The 26,274-nt window shown below is 34.5% G+C and overlaps 1 protein-coding gene across 6 annotated transcripts in view; it reads right to left on the bottom strand.

Moving 5' to 3' along the window:
• DACH1 (dachshund family transcription factor 1) overlaps positions 1–26,274 on the bottom strand; it is a 350,977-nt gene that overhangs the window by 191,347 nt on the left and 133,356 nt on the right. For all 6 annotated transcript variants that reach the window (XM_050332379.1, XM_050332378.1, XM_050332376.1 and 3 more), the window contains exon 2: positions 8,537–8,652. In XM_050332379.1, the coding sequence (XP_050188336.1) occupies positions 8,537–8,652 (116 nt within the window). The remainder of the gene's footprint in view (positions 1–8,536; positions 8,653–26,274) is intronic.

Here is a 26,274-nt window from a genome sequence, read left to right on the forward strand (position 1 = left end):
CTCTCTGATCTCCAAACACGAAGAAAAATGTTAAGTAACTCACAGATGATCTGGAATCAAGTTTGAACAACCTATCCTTGCAATCCTGAACCTGGGACATCAACCAGAACAACCCTCCTTTTCAAAAACCTTCTTCTAGTTAAGACTACTTTATGATAACTCTAATATATTGCACAGGACATCATTAGTAATAACAACAATACAGTGTACTGTGAATAATTGATAGTGGATTCATTAAAAATCTCATAGTATGCTATTGAGTCATACAATTCATGCAGGCAATGTTACTAGAGCTATAAGTCATAAGGATAACTCAGAGTGACTGGTTCTTCTTGGAAAACTACATTCATGGAATCATAGAATATGCTGAATTGAAAGGGACCCATCAGGATCATTGAGTTCAACTCCTGGCCCTGTGCAGGACATATCGAAGAATCACACCATATGCCTGAGAATAAATTAATATAGCACATAGCTAGTTATCTTTTTTCCTTGAGTTGTAGTCTTCTAAAGCTGCTCAGATAAAATAATGCTTACTTGCATACTTATCTTCAAAATACCATTCACTCGAGCAGTTTTGAAGTTCACCTACATCCTGTATCCTGTAACAAAAATACCTGGGCAACCTGACATATTCTCTTATTTGAGTCCCTGTATGAAATCTGTAAATCTCCACAACAGACAGATTGTTCTTAAAAAGGAGACAATCATATTAAACAATGACATTTGACACTGCCTTCCTCCCAGAAAACCCAGACTGAGTTAAAAACGTTAAGCTGCAGTTTTTCTCTGTACTTTAGAGAATCTCCAAATATATGATAATGAAATCATGGACTGTACCTTTGGAATATATAAATTTGAACTATTTTTTTTTAATTGAATGCAGAATGCAGCACTGGTAGCAAATCAAATATAAAATGAAGAGAAAAAAAAACATTCACCCTTCATTGATCATGTCATGCAAGGACATAAGTAGTCTAATTCCACAGGAAAGGAGCTGGGCACCTTGAAGGGATTCAGGAACTTCACATCATCATGCTAATGCAGAACTACAGTTAGCAACATGATGAAACTAAGCTTTGTACCACTCTAAGAACTACCATGTTAATATATTGCTACAGCAATCAACATCATTGAGATAAGAGACCAGCACATTTGTAAAATTGAGATATTATTACAAATTCAACAGCTTGGGTTCATTTCTAGGAGAAGTGTTTAACAAAATAATACTACGTATTTCATATTTAAAATGGCAATGCATGGTTTGCTCTATAAAAGGTTAGTTTAGAACCAATTAGAAATTAAATTGTTTGGTATTTTGGCTGAACATTCTAATTAGAAGGCATGTGTGGGAGGAAAACCAACAGGTTTATTATATGAAAAACTGCAAAATAGGAGCATGATTATCTTGATGTTTTTCTATTGAAAGACTCTGCCCGAAATCTGAGCAACAAGAAAATCTTGGTATAACCTATAACTGATAAACTTACAATTTGAATAATTTAATTTTAATAAACAATCAGTGTATGCTTCAATGTGTATCTTTTCCATAATTTTTTCAATTACAAATAATAGTGCATTGGAACTCAGAAAACTATATAAAAACTTCCATTACCAGGTCCAAAAGTAGTCACTGATAACTTCACCACATACCTGCCTTTCAGACTAAAATTTTAATTACTTTCTTTTGTATCAAGAGCGTGGTGCTTTGTTGGGTTTTTTTGTTTGTTTTGTTTTGTTTTGTTTGTTTCAGTTTACATGTTATTTGTTTACAGAAAAGCCTAATGATAAAAAACTGTTATTAAATATTCTTTTGAAAAGCAGGAGTCTTTTTTCCCCCAAGGTGTTTAACATACTTCTATGATTTGAAACAAAAAACTGGGTCTGGGGAGAGGGTTGCTTTTTAAGTCAGAGACTTTTTTTTATTATCATGTTAAATCTAACCTGACTTAGTAAAACTACCTATATATGAAAACAATCACACATAATTAATGGCTAAAATAATTATCTTCTAATAGTTCATCTTCACAGAATATGGTCATTCAATTGGGATCCTCTATAACTGGTACAGAAATATCATTTGTAGGGGGAAATTCACAAGTCAACACCATTAAAAACTTAGCCTTCAGAAGGCAAAATTATTCTGTGATCCAGGAGAAACAAAAATTTCTTATCTCAGATTTTCTACTGACAGGTAATAAATCTGTGCACATCACAACCTAATACTAAGTGACTACTGACAAGAGGATTCACTAACTCATACCTAAACTGTAAAATAACTTTGCTCAGTTCTTTCTTAAGTACCTTGAGCATGTTGAAGTACATGACTATTCTCGCTGCTTAAATATTTAATCCCAGAGTCTCTTCTGAAGTGAATCAACTTGTTCCTCTATATTAAAAAAGAGGAGCATTTTGGGAAACAGTTCAACCCAGGGATGCCTCTCAATAGGCAGTGGGTGAACCTGTATGAAGTGTGACTCTAACTTACACAGTTTTCTAACAGTATCTTGTAGGCTTTGAATATATGTAGTATTGTATAAAACACTGAAAAGTGTACAAGTTCTTATTGAATAACAGTTCTTAATAAAAAAGGTTCCATTTGTGCAAGTGATTCCTGGTTCTAAAAACATTTTATGACCAAAAAATATAAGGGACTCACTGGAACTTAAAACTAGTGAGCTTCCAAAGCTCAGTGAGCTTCAGTGATAAATACTCTTGTGATAGAGTAGAAGATAGCTAGCCATTCACCCGGATGATAATATGACAAAATTATGACTGTTTTCAGGAGATGACAGGTGGCCTGAATTACACCTTAATTATTATTTTTAAAACTATGAAATAATATATTTACAGAGTTGAGTCAGTTTATCTTCCCACTGATACATTAACTAGTGAACATGATCGAAGCTTTCACATTAATTATAAGGACTACTTCCTTAATGAAGTGCAAAAAATGTTTGTGTAATTTGATTCAGTCTCTTGAATTAGTTTATCACTCTGAAAGCAGGACTTTGCCGCTTATTTTTACAAGAAGTTAGTTCAGTCCCAACAGATAAACAGCATATCATTCTATAACACCAATCAAAACCAATGTTAACAATAAAAATGATTAAATACTAATAACCAATACACTGTGCTAACATGGAATGCATTTTAAAATAAGTAAGCAGTAGCCACTCAACTTTATTTATGTGTATCTTTCTAACCAACATAGTATCAAAAAAGGTACCCACTGTAAATAACTGAATAACAGGTTTGCTTCTCAAAAATACTAAGTATGTAACTCCAACTTATAATTTCTAGCCCCTGGAATACTCATAGACATCAATTCTATTTATTTCAGTAAATTAAATTCTTAAGACCTTACAGGATTGAGCCTATCAGGAGTAAATATTTCTAGCTACAGATTTTGTTTCTTGGATATGTGATGTGGATATAGTAACAATGATAATTATATTTTAACCATTCTTTCAGTCTGCCTAATACAACATCATTAACTACAAGCAAGAGAAAATGAAATTATTTAATTGTGTGATTAATCTTTCTTTAAATACCAAATAATTTCATCATCTACTTTGGCAAAAACATTACCACACTTTATCAGCTGCTCCATCTGTGAACTACATTTGTCCTTCAAGCTGCAGTCATCTATACAAAACCTTTCAACTCTCTCCTTTTTCTAACTCCCAATAAAAACGCTTTGTGGCTCAGAGAATTTCGTACAGGATGGAAGTTGAAATATACTTTTATTGACTCAGGCCTACAGCAGAAGAGGAAAAAAATTATCAGATTAGAAATTACATTTTTGGATTACCACTTAAAAAGAGTAAAAACAGAACAGTGTAATACAGGAGGGGAATTATAATTCGTACACATGAAACAGGAAGCTTAATATCCTTACACTGGAAAAGAACAGTTTGGTATCAGATGTGGAGTAGGTGTACAGAAATACCTATCATAAAGCAAACCTGTTCAAATAATAATAATAATAGCAACATAATTGCTGAGATTAATTTAATGTAAAAGTTATGTAATAAACATGTAAGGTGCTTTGAAATTAATTTTTTTAATTGACAAAGAGATATCTACAGATATATATTAATATATGGAGTATTCTTATCATGTACTATATGAGTGATTTCCAAAAGTGTTTCTAATTCTCATTTATCTTTAAAGATGCAGCTCCTGAAATAAGTAACAGATATTGTAGTTACTTGTTTCATCACCTGTAGATTACAGATTCAGTAGTCCAAGTTGCAGAAGAATTAAGTTAGGAGCTTTAAAAGCAGCTTCAAACCCTAAAATACTGAAGAATAATTACAAAAAAAAAAAAGGAAAACTGAAAAGAATTGCTATTCCAAGTTTGTATGAAAAGTAATGGAAGTATCATTTTATATGTTATATAGCTACTACAGACATAAAAATACAGAGCGCAGTGTATATCATACACTCAAAAATTAAAGCATTGCTTTTCTGATTAATCACAATTAATTACAATTATCTACTGTTTCAACTTTAGACATCTTTTGAAGCACATTAGCCAAGAAAAGATCTGCAGTACAGAGAGATATGCAGATCAAAGTCAACTATGATGAGCCATCTAGTTTTGGAAGGATTTCAAGATGTTCTCTAGATAAGCCTGAAATGTCAGTACACCTGTCTGAACCTACACCAAACTCTTTCTTCTGACTACATCATTTGTAACGTAGGCAGATTTTAATTCTCTGGACAATTTATGAAGCTCTTCATCTGCTGTTATTACACACTTCTCATTTTGTCATACCTTCAAAGGTCCTAAATTTATTTTAATAAACACCAGAACACCTTTTGTGAGGTGACTAGTGTTTTGTAAATTTGGTAGCATTCTATAAACTGACCCTAATGAAAGACAGAAGATAGATCAGCACTTGTGGGCAACATTTATGAATCTTGTAATAAAATCGACAGAATATCAATGAAGAGGTGATCCTCACTTCTTCAATCTATACTCCCTTAAAAAATGGAGAATATTATTTCTTTTCTCTCTTTTTTTCCCTTCAGATTGGGCCAGTGGTATACTATATTTTCAAGAGTTCCTTAACTTTGCCTCCTACAAAAATATACAGTCCTGAAACATCATAAGAAATTCTAAAATACAGTTTTATAATAATATTTGCATATATAAACAATGCATGCAGAACCAGTCCCTTTAGGAACCAAGATTTCCACCTTTAAATGTATATCTCTGTACTATGCAGCACACTTCAGAAAAAGGAACATTTTCAAGTAAAATGCATTAAATCATCACGTTGTGTATCCTAGATATACTTAATAATTGCAGGTCTCTTTACTTAAAGAGCATTAAATAGCACATAATTGTTTGTGTGATCACTTATACTTTTTTGTAGGCAGGAAGGAAACTTAGTTATTATACTCAGATTATTAAATCAATCAGAAAGCTTAAAAAGAAAAAGTTGTTACAAAAAAAAAAAAGAAGGGGGAGGAAGCACTTAACAATCTGGTAGTTTTATATTTTTCTGCTTAGAGCTGGATCCTAACAGGAAATTCAAACTTCTCAAACAAAAATTCATCTTTAAGGCCACAAAGATGATTAATGGATTTGAACACCTGACATATCATGAGAGGTTGAGAGAGCTGGGACTGCTCAGCCTAGGAAAGACTTGGGGGCATCTTACTAATGTGTATGAAAACCTGATGAGGACACAGGAAAGAAGATGGAGACAGACTCTTCTCAGTGTTGCCCAACAAACACAAACTGAAACACAGGAAATTCCACTGAAAAGTAAAAACACTCCAACATTATTTTGAGAGTAGTCAAACATTGGAACAAATTGCAGAGAGACATCATGGTGTCTCTATCCTCAAAGATACTCAAAGAATCTCAAGTGAACATAGCCAGAACAACCTGCTTTGTGTGATCTTATTTCAACTAGAGGAGGCTGAACTAAGTGACCTCCACTGGTGCCTGACAGCCTAACTATTCTGTGGTTTTATGAATATACAGTGAAAATATGTTGTAAAATGTTCACAATCAGCAAGAATTTTCTCGTATCAACTAATGTGGTAGCACATAACAATGGCATCTAAGTCATCTATTGCAGTTATAGCAGTTTTTACTTGGTAGGGCTCTGAAAGTAGCCTTGGTACTTATTTACCATGTAAATGTACAAATGTTCATTGCTTTGAACTCACAATATCAGATTGTAAGTCTATTTTCAGACTTGCCTGTCTATAGCATGCTGCAATGACCGTCAAGTAGCACTGCTGTCATGATGTTCCTTACCTTTGCTGAACCTTTGCATACCCCATGGAACACTAGACCCCAGAGTTTGTTTCTATCAGTGTTATTGTTTGCATTTTTTGTGCTGTTTGAACTCAATACCACCACAATGGGAAAAAATCATACCACCCTTCTGTTGTGGTAAGCCATGTAATGAGAAACCAGATCAAACTTAATAGCAATTCCATTTAAACCTTTCCTTTTTTGCAAGAGACTCACAAAGCATTACCATCCTAAAAGGATTTGACGAATGATAATCTTACATACGCCTATTTTCTTTAATTTTGAATTATTTTCTCCTGTTTTTTTTTTTAATCATAATTTAAAAAGATCTGCATCTGTTTTTCTGGGCTGATACTCTAAGAAATTGGATCTGTGTTTTTAGTACCATATATTTTTATCATTAACTTGTTATGACCGGCTTTAAAGGACTAGAGAGGAATTGGATACTTTAGGCATTAGTTGTGGTTTTAAACTGCTTTCTTAGAATAAAAAGTCAAGAGGAGATCTGCTCTTAGATATTAACTGTAACATAAAACCCCAAACGATACTGTTGACAAGGTTTCTTTTCCTGTCTCCCTCTTTTTGGCCTGCATATTTGTCTCTGACTTCTTTCATCTCCTTTTTACTTTTCACATTTATTTTTTTCTTTGATATTTTCCTGCCTTACTTTCCCCAAATAAGTTCTCTTTGCTTCTGTAATTTTTGATCTCTCCCTCATAAACAAGAATGCTTCTGCCCTACAAAAACTTTGATTCTTTCTCCACACAGAACCCATCTATTATTGTCATGTTGCATTTACTCTGCACCATCTCTATTTCCTATACTACACTTTATCCTGTAAATTCTATCATGTAAAGTATTTTAATCATGATTCTTTTTTTTTTGGTCACAGCTGCCCATACTACTACCGTGAGTCCTGCTTGCCTGATACTTTCCCATGCTTACCTACATTCTCATTCTTGTCCCTCCTTCTCTCTCCGTATTTTATACCTCTCTCCTACCAATCTTTGTCTGACTTCATTTCATCCTAATAATGGATCCACTCCTCTTAATCTTTAGTCTTTTAAAAAACTGTACATTTCTAACAAAATATTTCTGGCAATGTGTCTATCTCAATATAAAGCAGCTCTTGAACCTAGGGCTAGGAGGCACAGACCCACTTTTGTCCACTGAGCTAAACTTTCTTCACTTTCCTCCTTCCTCCTGACAAAGCATTACATCTAAATTGCCAACAATTTCTGATATGTGGTGTTTCTGAATTGTCTTTTTTTTTTTTTTTAAATGTTAGTCATCTATAACCAAAACAATGCCAAAGGATCATGCTCATACTTAACCAGACATGTGAACATGGGCATGTACTCAAACATCCACCCATCTATCCAGTCCCCAAGATCAAGTAATCCTCCTCTCTATTTGGATCTGTCTGGTTAATTATCTTTCCTTTGTCTTAGAGAAAATCAGTGCTAGAGACTGAGTCATGCAAATCAGCAGGAAACAACTGGGGAAGAAGCAGAAGCTCAAATGAGCTTTACTGAAGCAAGTGCCAGAGTTTAACTGATCTGTAACACAAAGATAGAGAATGCAGCACCACCAACAGCTTGAATGTTGGGTGCCTCCATCTTCAAGTGACTGTTCATCTCCTCCCTGCAACACAGCCTTTCTTACTTTAGCCATGTCGAAGAGCAAGTCTCCACTAGAAGAAGTTACAGTAACTTTCAAAAGAAAATATAGTTTGAGAAACAGACTGCTACAGGACTTTACGTTAGTATAAGGCCTCAGGAGACATATCAAAAATAGAACTTCAGGATGAAAAATTAAGAAAGACGTGTGTGCAGCGTAGAGTTATTTTAACTAACTCAGTTTCTTCAGGCAACTATATTCATGATGACATTAGCTAATGAAGCAAAGTAGCAAAAGAAACCAGAAGATATCTGAACTATTAAAAATGAATAGGGAGATTATTGTCTAATGATAGCTAATTCATGCTTTGAAAGGTTTTTGTTTATAAAGAGAAAGAACAGGGGAAAAAATTATAATGGGTTATTATTTGTTCAGTTCTTTTTATTTTAAAGTACCGAGCTGCCGCAATTTCCATTACATACAGCATGTTTATGTAGCAATAATGTGACATTATGGGAACTCTTTTGTGATACTTGGATGCTGGTTTCCTAGACTGTTAATCTATGAACAAGTGAATATAAGACATGAATTCAAACAATTGCCTGCGTGAAGGTGTAGAAACAGTGATCCTACCTGTTGGCGGGATGATTCCAGGAGACATTAGGCCTGGGACAGAATGCGGCATGATATGGGAATTCTCTGGGGAGGTGACACTTTGAGTCCTCTTAGGAGGCCTTCCAGGTCTAGAACTGAAACAAACAAACAAAAAAATTTTTACAATTAAGCTGTTGTCTTACACATCATTTCAAAGTTGTTTCAAGTGGTAACATGGACTGTAAATAAATTTGTTTCAAGGACGGTTGCTTTTGCAGTTAGATGTAATAGACTTCCATCACTAATTAGATTACATGCTGAATTCATTTTCCTCATTGAAGATCAGCCGCTCCTGATGCATAATTCATAGCCTGCACCTCGTTACCTGCTTCTTCATATTAATATCTATACACAGTTTGAATTGCCTCGTTTGCATATGCTAAAGTTCTGCATGCTGCCTTCAGCACGAAAATTATGCACTAACTTGTAATAATTATTACAGTCAGCCTGCTATTGATTTATGAGACTTTTAAAAACCAAATATGTGTAGTACTTGTAATGAATGATATTTTAAGGTTCTTCAGGAAATTAAAAGGCAATGGCTGCCTAAGGAAATGTTCTGCTTGTTTGATTTAATACTACAGTTAGCTGGGAGGTGGAATGAAAGAGTGATTCAGACCTATAGCACATTTTTCGATGATATGTTTTATTACTTCGCACTGCTAGCCTGATATCTAGATGATAAATGACAATACATAACTAATGTGTGAAAAGGTCTTGCAATTTCTTTATTTTTTGTCATTTAAAAGATAAGTCAAGTTATCATTTAACCCTTATTCTATTTAAAGTGAAAATCTCACTAAGACACCTTACTTTAAATATACTACTTTATGTCAGAAAGGACTCAGAATTATTTGTAAGATATTGTTGAGCCACCACCATCATAGCAGCTTACATCTGCTTATATTTCCAGTATGGAAAAATAAAGGGCTTCAGGTTTAAGCACTCCTTGCTGTTAAATGCTCACATACACAACTTTCCATCTCCTGGACTGCATAAGTAGCATACAAATTAGATACGGATTACAATGAAAATACTTATTACCCACTTACATGCAAATATGTACCTGCTACATACAATGCATATCCAAAGGCTCATATTCTTATGCACAGATCATAGTGTAGTACTACTGCAGTGCCCTATAACTGCTTATTTAGGGGACATTGTGGAATAACTTCACAGAATAAGGTGATGTACCATTCCAAAACTGCGGTGTTAACCTATGTTCTGTCAAACATTTGAAGTTCTTCATGTGTTTCAAAGCAGGAGAGAAAAGAAAGGTGAGTATGAAAGATTTTGCTCCTTAGGTCTTCATACTAACAAAACTCTAATCAAGGATAATGATATTTATAGTTATGCTGTGACTGCAGAATGAGGCAGATAATGAAATACCTCTGTTTTCTGTTCGTATTTGTTCCCCTTGTGTTTGGAAATACCCTTCTTTTTTTTCTCACCTTCTACAACCTAACTTTAATAAACCAAAACCAATCAAAGTACAGAGCATTTTCTTGAAGTTTAATGACTCAAGGCATTGAGTCATTAACCTTAACTGATCATTAATTCCCTACTTAATGTCCTGATCTGAGGTCATTATTAAAATTATAAGCTTGGTAATTTCTTTGATTGGTTTGGGATTTTTGATTTTCTTTAATACAAACAAAATTATCATATGTTCAAAACTACAAGAAAGACAGTTGTAGAAAGAGAATATTGTCTTATTCCAGCTCACAAAACCAAATTATCTTCTGTTTCTCTTTGAAATTTCTTTTGTGACTTACAATAAAAATAAACATGCCATGAGTACACATAAAACTGAAAAAAAAAATTAGAGACAAAAATGATCTGATTTAAATGGAGTGTTTCTAATATATTCACCCATCAAAACATGCCACTATGTAAGAAAACTCTGATGGTTTAATTTAAGTACCTATGGTGAAGTATTGTTCTCAAATCACTGCAGTGATATGAGTATTGAAGGGTCTGACAACAACATAACAAAACATAAGCAGGGTGCCATGGCACAAAGCACTATGTACCAATGACTTCTGGGTCTTTAAAAAAAAGTTCACAACTGCAAAGGCTCTCCCAAGTATAGCCATGGTGAAGCCTGAATGGTTTTGTCTTTGATTTTGAGGAATAAATCCACCACTCTTCAAAGCCCAAGAGAAGACAGTTATGGACCAAATCTGCAAACAAAGGTCGGCAACAAATTATACATGACTGATACTGAAATATGCAAGGCAGAACTCTTCCTGTGGTCACCTTCTTCAATCAATTAATTGTGCTAGTCTATACAGAAGGACTGTCACACTCAAAGCCATAAATGAGCCCAGTAATCCAACTCTATTCCATGATTTATCCCAAACTTTACCAAATAAGTGTTTTTATAAAGTCCTAAGCTCCCAATTCCAATCCTAGTAACAATAGTTCACTTAGTAGATGCTTGGGCATCAGAACGGGCTTGCCAGGGAAGTGGTCACAGCACCAAGCCTGACAGAGTTCAAGAAGCATTTGGACAACAATCCCAGGTACACGGTGTGACTCCTGGGGATAGTCCTGTACAGGGCCAGGAGTTGGACTCCACGATCCTGGCAGGGTCCTTCCAACTCAGGATACATTTAAATGAAATTTCTGAGAAGGAAACCTCCTTAATCCTAAAACAATTTTAAAGTGACACTAACTCCAGTCTACTATAAAAAGGCCTTTAACTGTTTAAGAAATGTTTGATCCTTATGGTAAGCTAGAAAAACACAGTAAGACACATTAGGAATTATTTCTTAAGGCCTAGAAGATCTGATTTACAGTCACGGTAGACTATGCAATACATAAGTAAAATTAATAAATCTAACTGTCTTCAATAACTGATCAAGTGACAATACTTGACTTTGTTATTTATATTATGCATTTCCTTCATTTCCCAAACTACTGACTTGCAATACTACCATTTTATAAGATTTGTTTTCAAACTATAAGAATTGCAAAAATATCATATGAATCATTATCAAAGTTGTGGGGAAAATTACATCAAAAATTACTTCAAAAAATAATAACTGATTTGAATTGAAAACTCTCATATGTTGTTTTGTAGTTCATTATAATTTTTATAGCTATACGATAAACTCTTTAAAAAAAAATCAAAAGCACAGCAACTTATTTTAACTATCATAAACAGGATGATAAAAATAGCTTAATGAATCATTTTGTTGGTATTTTTCATAAACTTGTGTATAGTAAAGACCTACTTATTTTTAGATTAGGACAAGTTCATTTTCCTTCCAAGATAAAAGCCTGTTTCAAAATACCCATATTCCTATTTTGTATCAAAATCAGTAGATTTGTCTTCAGTATGAAAACAAAATTTAAATAGCTATGATTTGATTCATTATGTAAAAGATCTATTTAAATGCCAGAGCAAAGTAAGTTATTCTTCTAGTTGATGACACTAAGATACAAAAAACATCATTTAAAAACTGATGATAATACTCTTTTACTCAAATTTAGATTTTGTATATAAGCTTTTATAGAGATATAAAAGGTACTGTAATATTTTGTCTTTTATCTGAATAAAATCACTGGATGAACAACACTGGTTCTTTTGAATTCTTCTTATGGAAATGCTAATTATCTCAGTGGGTAAACTACTCGAAGATGACCCATTTTGATTTTGAAGATGTCTAGAGTCTGGATTTTTTAGAGCTACAATAAACAGTCTGAAATGCGAAAAACTCAAAAGCCAACACAAATCTTTTGAATACCTAAGGTCATAGCACAGAAAAGTCAAAGAGTCTTTTGGGAACTCTACAAGTAGATGCTAGAAGAAACAGCCCTACATCTGGAAGTCATAGTTGGTCTTCCTGACTACTGTTTCATTCTTTGAAGAGTAACTAGAGAAAGCAGAAATTAGACAGTTTCAACAAGGTTTCAAGGAAGCCACAATCAATAACTGTTTAAGACCAATAAATACCTGGGGAGAAGTCATAGGGAAGTTAACAGTTCCTTGCTTACCCATTAGAAAAGATATCCAATAGATACACTGGCACTCTGCTTTTAGAAATATGAGTAAGTTAAGTACTTTCCTCTAAGTTAGGTACTTTCCTCTCTAAAACCTAAGTTTTCATATATGTTGAAGAAGAAAATGAATGCTTTCTACAGGATAACATATTACTAAATGAGTTGTCATTTTTAAAGTGAACCACCTAAATGTATTTAGTCCCATGAAAAGCCATCTGACTTCTATATGCTTGTGCAAGTTTGTGTGAAAAATTTCTGTCTTTTTTGAAGTCTTAGAATACATTCCCACAGACAATTGAGGTTTATTTTTGTAGACAATTATCAGAATTTACAATTACAATATACCATTATGTGAATGGGAAGCTAAAGGTGTAGACTGGTAAACCTCGAAAGTCTCAGATATTTTCTTCATTAGCATCAGCTAATTAGATACCCAGAACACTTTCCAGAATGCCTGAAAATAAATCCACCATTTTTTGCCAGATTTGTATTTCACCCCTTCAATTTCACAAATACATTAAGGAATACATTAAGGAATATTATGTCAGTAGCATTTTCGTCTTGGAACGACAGGGTTGTATATCTCTACTGCACTGTGATTGGTGGCACGAACAGCACAAAACATGAGAAGCAATTGAGAGTATATTGTCACAAAATATGGGGGTGTTTTGTCTTTTGATCAACATATATTAGTCTTACATCCTTCCTGTGCTACCACATCTAGGCAACAACAGATGGCTGAATAAAGGAATAAAAAATGGAAGAATCAGTGTTTCTTATCAGTTAAACTGTTGTGCTTTGATAATATTTTTAAAGTTTTATATAACTCCAATTGCATTATCAAGTATGAACTCACTCTTAGAAATCACTTTGATAGTGCAAAACAATTAAAAGAAGACATAATCAACAGAAAATCTGTCCTACACAATCACACGGAAAGAGACAAAGGGAGCATAAGTATGGGCTTATCTGCTGGTTTTAAAAGTAATCAGACTGCATTCAGCCCTTTTCACTATCTGCCAGAAGACAGACATGACTTTAAAATTTACAGGTCTCATCCTTGAAAGCCTTAGCTATGTAGACCTCCCACTGATTTCTGCTAGGGGTTTTGAGCACCAAGGAAGGCAAGGGTTCCAAAACAGGTGAAACTCTTAATGAGTAGTATGTACCTCTCAGAGCATGTTACTAGCATTTTATAGATGACTAATTGCATGGCAAAACATACACTATAAAAGTAATGGAGTGTTCAGTAAAGTTGAGATAATGCTTTGATTTATCTTTCTCAAATCACAATTGCACAATATTAACACTAGATGAACAAAGTTTCACTCTTTAAAATTATCTTTATTTAATACATGAAGTATCCCTAAAGAAAACTGCAAGTCTGACCAGCCGTAAGAAGGCAAAGCGCCTTTCTAGCCAAAATTAATTAACTTCAGGGCCAGTTTTCTACATTTACAGTTTTATTTTTAACCTTGTTGTTTGTGAGCAAGTTTAGTGCACAGAAATATTATCCTCATCTGTAACTGAGTAAATACGATGCAGTGAAGTTGCCACTGGCCAGACAGTTTTATAATCAGTAATATTGGAGGGTGCCAGGGAGAGTCACACTCCAGAGGTGATACGCAGCAAATCTGTAACAAGCATTTGGTGTATTTATTTAATGTGGGTTGTTATGTTCTTAGACCTGCTTAGAACAGCTTTAAATATCAATACAAATTTTAGCTACATCACCATTTTTGCATCTCATTTAGGTATATTCTGAAAATCTAGGCTTTATTTCTCCATTGTTCTACCTCCCCTCACTGCTTCAAAGCCTGACACAGAACTTTTGACCACTGGAAGTGGTTATTATGTGTTTGCCAGGCAATGGACACTGCAAAAGGGCTGAGGATGTCACATCCAGAGACCACTTGCTGATTTAGTGCAAAGACAGGGATACCCTGTGCCAACCTGTGATCAAAGACAGACCCACAAAGTACTTCTGTGTTTTGGGATAGTTTCTGTGCTGGTCTCCTCATCATACGTGCAGCCTTCAGACTAATAACACTTGAGCCAAGGGCGTGTCAGTTCTGAAAAATACGGTCTAGGAAGACTGACTAAACCTTTTGTGTAATTTAATTCCTTTGCTTGGAAAACGCTTGCCAAGGTAACCTTCATAAATATTTCTAATGCACTGAACTAGCATTTTAAAGGTAAAAAAATGACAAAGTACATCGATCCAAACCTTATACTTTACTATTTTAGGTTTTCCCCTTCTACTCCCACTCAAGAACAAAGCAAAAGAATGCAATTCTGAAACTGGGCATACATCTATTTTGGCAGTTAGTAAAACAAGCGTTAGAAATCACACCGTGTCCTTTCTACTTGCAGCAGTCTTGTAAAACAATAAAATTCTCAGTGCAATTACCTTACATTTATTTTTCTTCTCACAGTTAAACAGAAAATGTTCTCACGCAATGATTAGTGCTGAACTCATGATATATTAGGAGTTACTGAGACAGCAAACAATGTTGATAAAAATAAATATAAAGATCTGTTTCAAAATCTTACTCAATATTCAAAATATTAGGCTATGTTGGAGCAGTGAGTAGTGGAGAGAGCATGCTGATAAACTATTACTGCATTTCAGTAACAGAACACTTTTCTGCTATTTTTGAACCAAAATGGCCAAAAGTGGATATTTGGTCAAAAATGCAGGACCAGTTTATCAGTGCAAGAAAAATAAATGGAAGAAAATATATTTCACTTCATATCTCATTCCAAAGTCATTTACTGCAGTAATGCACAAACACTGGTTAGTACTAGGATACTAAGCTTTTTGTGGGGTAGAGAAGACCTTGTTGAATTATTTCTTTTCCTAACTGATCTGTCATGCAAACAGCATGTCATTTCCATCTTCCTCAGCATTGCAACCCAAATCCCTCTTCTTTTCAGCAAGATTAGTAGCATTCTTGATACAAGAGTACAAGATACAAGGTACAAGAGCGGAAGAACACACAAAATATAAATTAGAGCAACACCTGCCAGCTCTCCCTTGGTGGTTGAAGTCCCACTACAAACTCAATAAAAGAATGTAAGAAGAAGATTCTCCTTGACTGACCATACTTCTTGAATATACGAATTACCTAAATGTCAAGAAAGGAATTAAACAATTTAGAAATCTGTTACTGGGGTAAGTTACATTACGAGATTTGAATACAGTTGTGATTGTACATAAGTTCAAAGTATTACTGACATGTGCCTGTTCTCTTAATGAAATTGAAATCTGTAAGTCATCTACTGGAAAGGGAAAAACAGACAAGAAATTAAGCTAATTCTGTTGGGTGGCAGAATGATGATGTCAGAAGTAAATTAAGCTAAAAATTCACTGCTTCATCTGATTAGCTGAAACACTAGATCTGCCTGAAAGTTCTTAAGACATTTAAGTATGTTGGCTTTCATGATTATGTAATAACTGTGAAACACAAGCCTCTGATGATGATGGCCATACATGACAGAGTCAAAAATAAGTCTGAACGAAAAATCAAATGCAATTACTAAATGGAACTCATGCACAGATTCAAACCATATTGATTTTTTTTTTTCATTATACAAACCTTGCTTCAGAAAGAGTACTCAGAAATCACAGCACTGGAGATCCTGAAGGAAGTTATTTAAGAATACTAGCAATATTAATAAGAAAACCTTGAAAAAAATAATATTTATTTCCTCTATTTACACTGCTGTCTTTTCAGAATAATTCCTGTAACTACCAAAAAAATTAAATTAAAAAAATGTCGAAAAAGTAGTGATATAAAGTGCATGCTTCCCACAAATCCTCTTTCTGTCAAGTTATAACAGATGCCTTTCCCATTTCACTCAACCTTACAGCATAAACCGCACCCAAAATTAAATATGCAAGTTAAATGATTCCTTCTAACAGTGTTATTCACCCACATGAAACCCCAGACTATAACAGATGCAAAGCCTATTTTTTTCCTCAACTGTTTTCATCTTTTCTTAGGATTTTAATTCTAAAAACATCCCCTCAAAACATCATCTACTATATATAATACAAAAATGTCAAGCATGGAGCTAATAGGCCAGAAAGGCAGGCTTGACACAATGACACAATCTAAAAGAATTTTAAGCTTTCTTTTAATTTTTTCAAAAAGTTTCCACTCCAAGTTGCTGAGATGATTCCTAATTTAAAGCAAGTTTCACTGTTGTGGTTCTGTCTGTTAGAGTCTGCATATGGCCTGAAACAATGATTTAAATGTATGAACTTTAGTTGGAATGAAAAGTCCTGCTTCAAGGCTTGTTTTCTAACCATCTGTATTCATCTCTGTATATAGCTTGCACATGTAATTACAAATTTGTGAACATAAATCAGATAATTGCATGTACAAATAACCAATTAGACTCAAAGCAGAAATAGGCCATATAACAGCATACTCTTGAACACATACATAAGTGAATATCTTTGTTTAAGAAATTTTTTTTAACTTGTTTAGAAAAATATCATCTGATTTGTTTTCCATCAGGACATACTGGGAAGCAGCTGCCATTTTGAGATCCATTTTAAAAAAAGAACAGAAACACAACAAGAAAAAATTATCTACAAAAGATTCAAGCCCACCATTGCTTGAGGGGTGACAGAGCTAATGTTCATTACTGCCTGTATTAAATTTAAGATACATAAACATTTTGATGACGATTTAACCTCAAATAAGAAAGAAAAAATATATTGTACTATTTAAGTAAGTATTTCATGAAAATATTCTTGTTCTCCTGGTAGTTTTTTAATTAATATGGTATTCTTATTCATAACAGTTGATAATGGAGTTCCATCATATCAGTGTATCCACTGTAATATCTGAATGCACTCATCACTTAATTGGCCACAATTCTTTGCATGAAATGCTGAAACAAGTGAACTGTCACCTTTTTAATGAAGCTGCCTATATCTTAAACCCTTTGCCCTTTAAAAAACTCTTTATACTCAAAATGAAAAATTTTATTCTAGCTTCTGCCAGAGACTGTGGTTAATGTTCACTGCCCTTTATTCACCTTATTTTTAATTCTGAAAACCCACACTCATTAACCATACTCTTCCAAAGAATTGCTGGAATCGCCTAAATAAAAGCTTGAAAGTGACTTTTATTGTACATTTGAGAGTAAAAGTAGCGATAGGAAATACTGAAGAGACTCTCTGCTGGTCTGCACAGCTATAACTGCTCAGCTGATGTAACACTGATGGTAATAAGCAGTGTCCATTAAAATCAAGAATTTAAACCTTTAGATAAGGCAGTGTGTGTTTGCATATATGTATAAATACATACTGAGTATTAATGTACTGATGAGTACTGAGCACTAAAAATTACAGGTTTTGAGCAGATGATAGCTAGGGTCAGAGTGAGATAGGTCTGCCCTTTGAGTGCACTTCTAGCTGGTATCAGTAAGGAAGTCCTAAACTGGAAATTAAAGAGTATGCACACCATTAGTTTCACCTCTGTCAGACTTCATATTGTTTGGGATAGTAACCAGCTATCAGTCAGCAATGGGTTTGTGCAACACCCAGTGCAATGCTCATCACTGAAACCCCATGTGGACCAAGAGATACAGGAGTGGTGATTACCCTTGTAGATACACTTCAATTAGTAAATCTGTGTGTGTGCTCTAGATGTGCTTTACTTCCAAAACACGGCAAAAAATTAACTTAAAGGGAACATATAATTACGGTATACTCCAGGAGGAAAATACAACCCTGAGCTGTGTATCCAGTCCCCCAAAATCTGTTTGTGAAATCAAGATCCCAGGAGTGTTACAGTGTTCCAACCCTCCAAGTCTAGATGTAGCCTTGCTTGGCCATTATATTCTACTATGGAATATAGTAAAATAAACTTGTATTTTATTTTCCTTGTGCATGGCAAGGAACAGAAACAATCATTCAAACTCAACCTCCCATTTTCTTTGCAGAGCAGCATCTATAACCATATGTAGAGTAGCACAGTTTTCCCTCCAAAGCAGTAGTTCTACAGTAATTTGAACAATACAGAATATCAGTCCCAGACTCCCAAGTCCTAAAATAATAGACAGAATATATACATAAAAAATAACAGAAAAACAGACAGTACTGAAAGTCCAAATGGAAATATGAAAGTGATCCAACCTAAGACACTTAGATTTATTATCCTTTCAACAATTTAAACGTCACTCATGCATTGCTGTCAAGCAACAGAGGATCAAATCTAGTGATATCTTTAAATATATCGCCATAACCCTTAGTCAGTGCTTGTAGGTAAATAATTTGCAGGCCTGAAATGCAGCCAGTGCTCCAAGCTGTCCCACAGCTACCTTATGTAAAGCCTGCCCTATCAGAATAACAGTCTGCTACTAATGTATTATCCTAAGGAAACGCTGAAAGGTTAATCAGTCATTTCTGTTACAAAGTACAAGGAGTATGTTTTTAGATAATAGAGCTGACAAATGTATCTACTTCTGGTAAGAGTTTTTAAAATTATTATTATATTTCTTTGTAATTCTGATAATTCCATTTGTGAATCTTCATACAGCTGAGTTACATAGGAAGATATTGAAGGATCTATTTTATAGAAATGCATAAATCATTAACTGAGAAGTTTATTTAAATATAGATATGCTCTGTATTTACTTTGTGACTGAAAAATTACATATGGTCTTCTAGTCCCTATACCTCCCATCTTAAAAGTACATTATGAAGACATTAGACTTTTCAATTAAGTCATATTACTGTTGCACTATGTCTGAAAAGGCAAACACCTCAAAACCTCTCACTTTAGCCAGAATAAAGAACTCCCAAAATAAAAATGACCAAATTCATCAAGTTATTATAATGCTTGTAAATGCATTCTCATGATGAATCCTCATTGAGAAACCTTTAATTCAATTCATTCTTCCTTTTACGAACTCACATCTTCATCAGTACAGGACACATACAGCTTAGTGGTAGCGCAACAAGAACAAATCCTGACTGAGCATTAAGATGATAATGAAATACAAATTGATCACAGTAATTACAGACATATTTCTACACCCAGAATCAAGTTAGGCAAGAGTTAAAGCAGGTGTCAATTCACAACTATATTTTAACTCCCCATATTTTCCACTTTTCTGAAAGGCTTATCTTCAAAAAGTAAGCAGACTCAGTTTCTGTTCTGTTTTCTTACCAATAAAAATCTACTCTTCCATCACTCTGTCTTGCTTACACATAGAAAAAGCTCTGGAAATGTTATGTCACATGCAAGTTAAGGCCTTAGATATTAAAAATTACCCAAAATCATCGAATAAACTAATCCGAGGGTTTTTTTTCTCTGAATTTGCTCTGGTTGATGATGTCTGAATGTTAGACATTGATCAAGTTGTCATGGGTCAAACTAAGAGATACATTTTCATCAGTGCTAAAGTTTTCCCCAAGACTGTAGCTGCTTGTTTGAGACTTTGTATTAGCTTTTGCAGTTTCAAGCTTCAGTAATAAAGATGATACTAAAGAAAGACCTACTTGACCAAAAATACTTACTTTATATTTATAAATACTTCTAACAGACCTGGGTTTGTGTGGTAATGGATTGAGTTCTTAAGGAAAAATAATACAAAACAGTCAAAGACTGTTCCTTTCAAAGAACAGGAATCAAATTAAATATTATCCTGTCCAGTAACATGTTTGGTTACATGCTTGGCTGAAGGTCAGGGTGATGTCTTCATAACTTTATAGCTCTCCAATACAAAAGCACACTCAAGCTCTTTAACTGGACAGTGAGCTCATGCAGTTTTTCAAAAAATGTAACAATATTTGAAGAAGAGAGTAGAGCAAGAAAATGGCAAATTAGAAGATCTTTGTATCAATCAATTATCCTTCTCCAAATTTTCTTGACTTAGATAACAGATATATTCTGTTTTAACAGAACTGAATAAAGTGGCCAAAGTATACGTGTGTAATGATGCTTTCTCATATTTCTCAATATATTCTCATTATACTACCTTTTAAAAGAGATAAAAATTTTAATGTTTTTAAGCAACATGTGGAACAGTAAAGCAGTTGTCTGTTACAATTTATCCATTTATTCAATGACTTAAGGGAAAAAAAATGACAAGGCATGCTTTGGACTCCTGGGGAAAAGGAGGATGTAGTCCTTGCAAGAGCTTTCTTTCTCATCCAGTAACTCTTCTCTTGAGATACATGTTTGCTTGTATGTGTGTATATATGTCATACATATGTGTATCTACAGACCATACAGGGCAGTACACTCTCCACACACAGAAGTCTCTGCCAAGGAATCTGTACCAAGGCAATAGGTGTTCTCATCCCAAAACACCTTAAAGCAATAGAGGAATGAATCTAGATTTCATTATCTTTAGAAAGTACTGATTGCCATCTTCTCTCCCACTGGGCTGTGAGACTACGCATTACTCAAGTGAACTAGAGAAACACACAGTATGCAAACAGTTCAGCTCTAGCTTCCGTGACTCCTCTACCGAGTACTAAATGGTGAAAGACAAACATTTCCAGTTTCCCCACCATGACAGAACCTCAATCTCCAAGGCTGATCATCACATCATCATACTAGGAACTACAGGAGTGTCAGTCTGATGATGTTTAGACTGGATATTAGGAAAAGTGTCTTCACCAGAAGGGTTATCAAGCATCAGAACAGGCTGCCCAGTGAAGCTGAGTCCCATCTGAGTAGCTGGGACACTTAGGGACACAGTTTAGTGGTGCACTTGGCAGTGTTAGGTTAATGGCTCCAATTTAAATGATTCTATGGTGCTGTAGCAAACACATATACACGTGTGTATCTGTTTGTGCAGTATGCATATACACAGACTGTAACCCTTGTAGCTGATTAAAAGGGCACCACAACATAAGTACAATCATGTAAGAAAGAAAATGAGCACCACAGTCAAACGAAAAAACAGATGTCATTTGCTAATGGATACCAACCTTAGAAGTGTAGTTAAGGGTAAACAAAGGGTAATAGAGTTTACTTAGCACTCATTTGCACTCTATAAAGTTTTTTAACTTTCACGGATGCCAAACAAATATTTCCCTTTCTTTTTTTCCTTTCCACAACATGATTGTTAGTACTCAAATGTTAATTCAGTCAATGCATTTGTACAGTGAAATGAATTTTTCAAATGACCACAGATCTATCTTGTGAACCATTTCGAGTAGACAGACCCTAAGATCTTATGCCCTGCACCACCATATTGGAAGATTAATGACACATACTAAGTCAACAATATTATCTGCATGTTCCCCAAAGATCTTAAATTAAAATACACATTCAACCTGGCCCAGCTTAGCATATGTGAAATTTGTTTTTCTTAATGAGATCATAGTTAATAATAATAGAGGTAGGCAACTCTGGAAAATAACAAATATAAACTCACCCCCGAAAGCTAGTTTCCAGAACGAGTACTGTCTTAAATGCCATTATCTCTTTGACTTGTATAACAGTCAAATCTAAAAATGGCTTCACTTATCTAAAAAGTGTCTTATGGGAATTATCCATAAAAGCCTTTATAAATAAAAACATACTGTTGAAAATTATTCTATGTCACAACCTTCAGAATTCATCAAATTTCGTGCAAATCTTTCCATCACCACAATGTTTGTGAAACCATCTGCGTTGCAGAATTTCTTCATATTGGTACAGATACCAAATTTTATTCTATATTACACCCATTACACAATTTACCTCTTTGTATGAAGTACTCTTGCTGTACAATTAGCTTTCTTCACCAGTTCTCATGTAAAACATACTAATGCTGTGATAAGTCCTTTATTCTTTCTCTATTTTTTCCCTTATATATGTAACAAACACATTTATCTTAAGATTTAAACCCCTTCATAATGTTACGTCATGAGTGGTTTAGAACCTTGCTGTAAATGTTACACACATATGATGACATTTAAGATGATGTTTTTTCATTAAAATGTTTCTTCACTTTATAATCACAACAAAATCTTGAATGGACTTCTTTATTTTAAAGAAAAAGCAAACATACTTATTTCAACAGGCTTACTGTGAGCTAATTAAAGTGAAAATTATGTAAACAGAAGTCAGTATTATAACAGCTTGTATGAAGTTTGAAGTTTTCTATTGACCTAGTAACAAATTTAAATGCTAACAGTTTGGAAGATCATATTAAATGAATACAAACGCTTTGTTTAATGACATCAGCAGTCAATGCAGAACATCTGTGTTTTACTTTAAAAGCGATCAAAAAATATTCTTTTGTTTACATTACAGATAATCAGGAGGTTTATATTTCTGCGTTCAATTTAGGAGGAAAAAAAGATCATACTACCTTCAGGGCCCAAGGAAGCAATATGTTACAAATGCAGGATTTCTCTTTTTTTTTTTCTGTTTTGTAACCATGGTAAAACAATAGAAATGAACTTTCCCTGAACCTTTCTCCTTTAATGGCCTGGGTCCATGTTGACCCAGCAATGCAAGCTGGAACCTGATACTATCAAACTGACTGCTGCTAAAGCAATCAGATTCAGCAGAAACTATACACAGTGCATTATAATACTAATTTCAGCATCCCACAAAGCCAGTGCAAAGGCAAGCTATTAAAGTATTATATTCTATTGTTTAAAAGTGAGATTAATTCAATAGCTTAAATGCACCCAAAAACACTGAACTAAATGGCAGACTGTACAACTATATTGTTATTCTTTTATAATACTGTACCAAAGTGAAATTGCAGATAAGGTTCTCCCTTCCCCTCTCCCTTCAAAAAAAAAAAAAAAAAAAAAAAGCACTACTGGATGTATTATCAGTAAACAGATTATTTGAGCCATTACAGGTTCATATGATCCTGAATTTGAATGAGGCATGTAATTAAATTATCAGGACTTTGTTCTAAATGCTTGAAAGAAGGAGAGCATCATAACCACATTTTAAAAAGGTAGAATAACAGAAGAAACTTTTTTTTCCTTATAGAGGACTACAGGCAACTAATGTATGAAGGCATAATTGATTAATTCCACTAATTAAGATATTTGTTATTCCTGCAATTGTAGCTTGATAAATAATGTATTAGATGTGGCACCATTTCCCATCAGTTCTGAAAAGACTCTGATGATGTTTCAAATACATACTGTTATTTTTTGGAGCCTGAATAGTTCACTTTTAGACTTCAGTGTCCAGGCAAAAAGCAAGCAAAATATACTCTGAAGTTATAAAGAAGTCAATCATTCAATAATAAACATTGCATTACATTTTCTAGTCATTTTACAAAAATTTTCATTTACAGACATTGGGGGTTTTTTTCAAAAAGTTTTAAGGGTGAATACTGATTTCAATTACCCTAAATTTTCCAGAAGTACATATTAATTTGAAGTCAGTCATTTATGATGTTTCCCTGAAGAGCAAGTCACCCTCCATTCATACCCTTCTCTTCTAAGTCACCTGTGTTAAGATGATATAAATCCCTTTGGGATTGATGACACACATCCCTTTGGGGATTTGCTTGTGGCTACAGTGGTTATTATATAGAGACCCTAGTCACCTAACTATTAAGTGGCTTTAACCTTAAAAACACCTACTGCAGAAAGAGAAGCAGTCACTAATTTGTATATAATCATCTAGAGTATAGACTACTTATCCAGAATGTGCCACACACAGACAAAAAGACTGTTTGAAGCCAAGTAGAGGGATACAACTCTACTTCTTACAAAGAAAACTAATCATCCTGTAAGCAGGTCAAGGATAATAAGGTTGAGATTGAAGAAGAGACCGAGAGGTCTGCTAAACTACAAAGAGAGGAAAAAAATGTAACATTAGTAAAACCATTCATCTGGGCGAAGGATTTCTGTCTGTGCTCTGTAGATGTGGCTTAGTTTCCAATAAAACATTATTTAAGCATAGATTAGCACTCAACTTTTACACCTTCTAGATGACTTCCCTTACCATGACACAGATTCATGCTCATTTTTTTTCTCTTGTCCAAGAAATCTTTCATTCCCTTCCATGTACTTGAATTGCTTCAACAAGATGAAGTGTCCCACCCCAGAACAAGTACAGCTTATTTGTGATATTAACCTTCTTGCTGATCAACTTGTTGCATTTTCTCAGAGAACCTTAGTGCTACCCAGTAGGTCCCCCACGTCTCATTTTGACCACTAAGCTGTGGCAATGGGAGAGTAAAGGGTCTCCACCTCTATTTCTTCACAGAAAGAGCTGTCAAGCATCAGAAGAGGCTGTCCAGGGAAGTGGTTGAATCACCATCCCTGGAGGTACTTAAAAGACACGCAGATGTGGTGCCTAGAGATATGGTTGAGTGGTGGACTTAGTAGTGGGGGTTTACAGTTCAACTCAATCTTAAGGGTCTTTTCTAACCTGAATGACTCTATGTTTTTCATATTTCTTCTCTTTCTGTAACCTCACTTTTAAAGGTGGTGATTTAGACTGCAGGTACTCAGTGCACACACACTGATATGTACAAAATCCTTCACAATAATGACATATAGGAACTTCACTTTATTTGGGTTACAATCAAGTGTGTGACCACTATGACAAGAAGAAAAATACCAACTCTAGCTCAAAAGGGTCTTGTATTCACCAAAACTTGTTCAAGAATGAGAACCTGTTAAAGCTTATGCTAGAATCACATCACTGAAAACACTTAAGTCAAGCTAGCCTTAAATTTTTTTGCATCTCTACTCTGCAAGTGTATATGAATTTTTGAATAATAAAGTCATAGTATACAGGAGCAATGCTGTTCTGCATACAAAAATGTAAAGTACAGCACAAACTACACAAATGTGGTAGTTTATAGCTGCAACATAAATGTTGAATATTAGTATCTTGAGTATACATGCATACCAGCAATACCTTCTTTTAGTATCCTTTTTGTCTGGATATGTCAGGTGCTAGTCCTCCAGAACAGCCTCTGGTCTAGCATATTTGGAAAACACTTAAAGCACAGTGATCCTAATATAAATATGAACAACTATGTTACAAAAAACACAGTTTAAATAGGAAACAAAGATGTTTTATGTGGGAGCAAGGAGTGAGATGCTTCATGCAATGAAGCCAGCGACTACTGGATTGGAGGATGCCTGTCTCACCACAATATCCCAGACTTTGTCTTATGACAACTCTTCCTCCAAGCACATTGCTGGTTGGTTTTTTTAATCCAGTTGCCCTTTTCTTTCCAAAATTCTAAATGGGCTTGACCAAGATTTGACAATCCATTTCTGCTTCTAACTAGTCAAATTGAACTTACCTGATCTGCCTCTCCTGAGTTTATCACTTTGGAAAACTGTAACGTGTGGCAGGTGAGCCAGTTCCACGAGGTGGTGGCAGTGAGTAAACAGAGAAGGAAAACCAAAATACTTCCCTTGGAAGCACAAGTTCAGGACCATGAAAGAGCATCTGTGTTGAAGTATGGAGCAAAGGTTGCACTGGAATTTATTAGAATCTCCACTACTTGAATTTGATATGAAAGAGGATTTGCTTGATACCCTTCCAGCATGTACTGCTGTTGGCAACAATAGTCATGAGCCCTTTTCTTTATAACCAAAGGAAAGACTTCCTTTGATTTTTGTGGAAACTATAGTATGCCCTTGGTAGCTCACAAAAAATATGGTCAACCCATCTGTGCAAAAAGTGCTTCCAACTTGCAAGACCTAGGTCAATGTCTCTACAACTTATAAGAAATTAGAGAATAGA

Source organism: Myiozetetes cayanensis, unplaced genomic scaffold (assembly GCF_022539395.1).
Source record: "Myiozetetes cayanensis isolate MyiCay16 unplaced genomic scaffold, myiCay2020 scf5-8, whole genome shotgun sequence".
In the NCBI taxonomy this organism is placed as follows: Eukaryota; Metazoa; Chordata; class Aves; order Passeriformes; family Tyrannidae; genus Myiozetetes; species Myiozetetes cayanensis.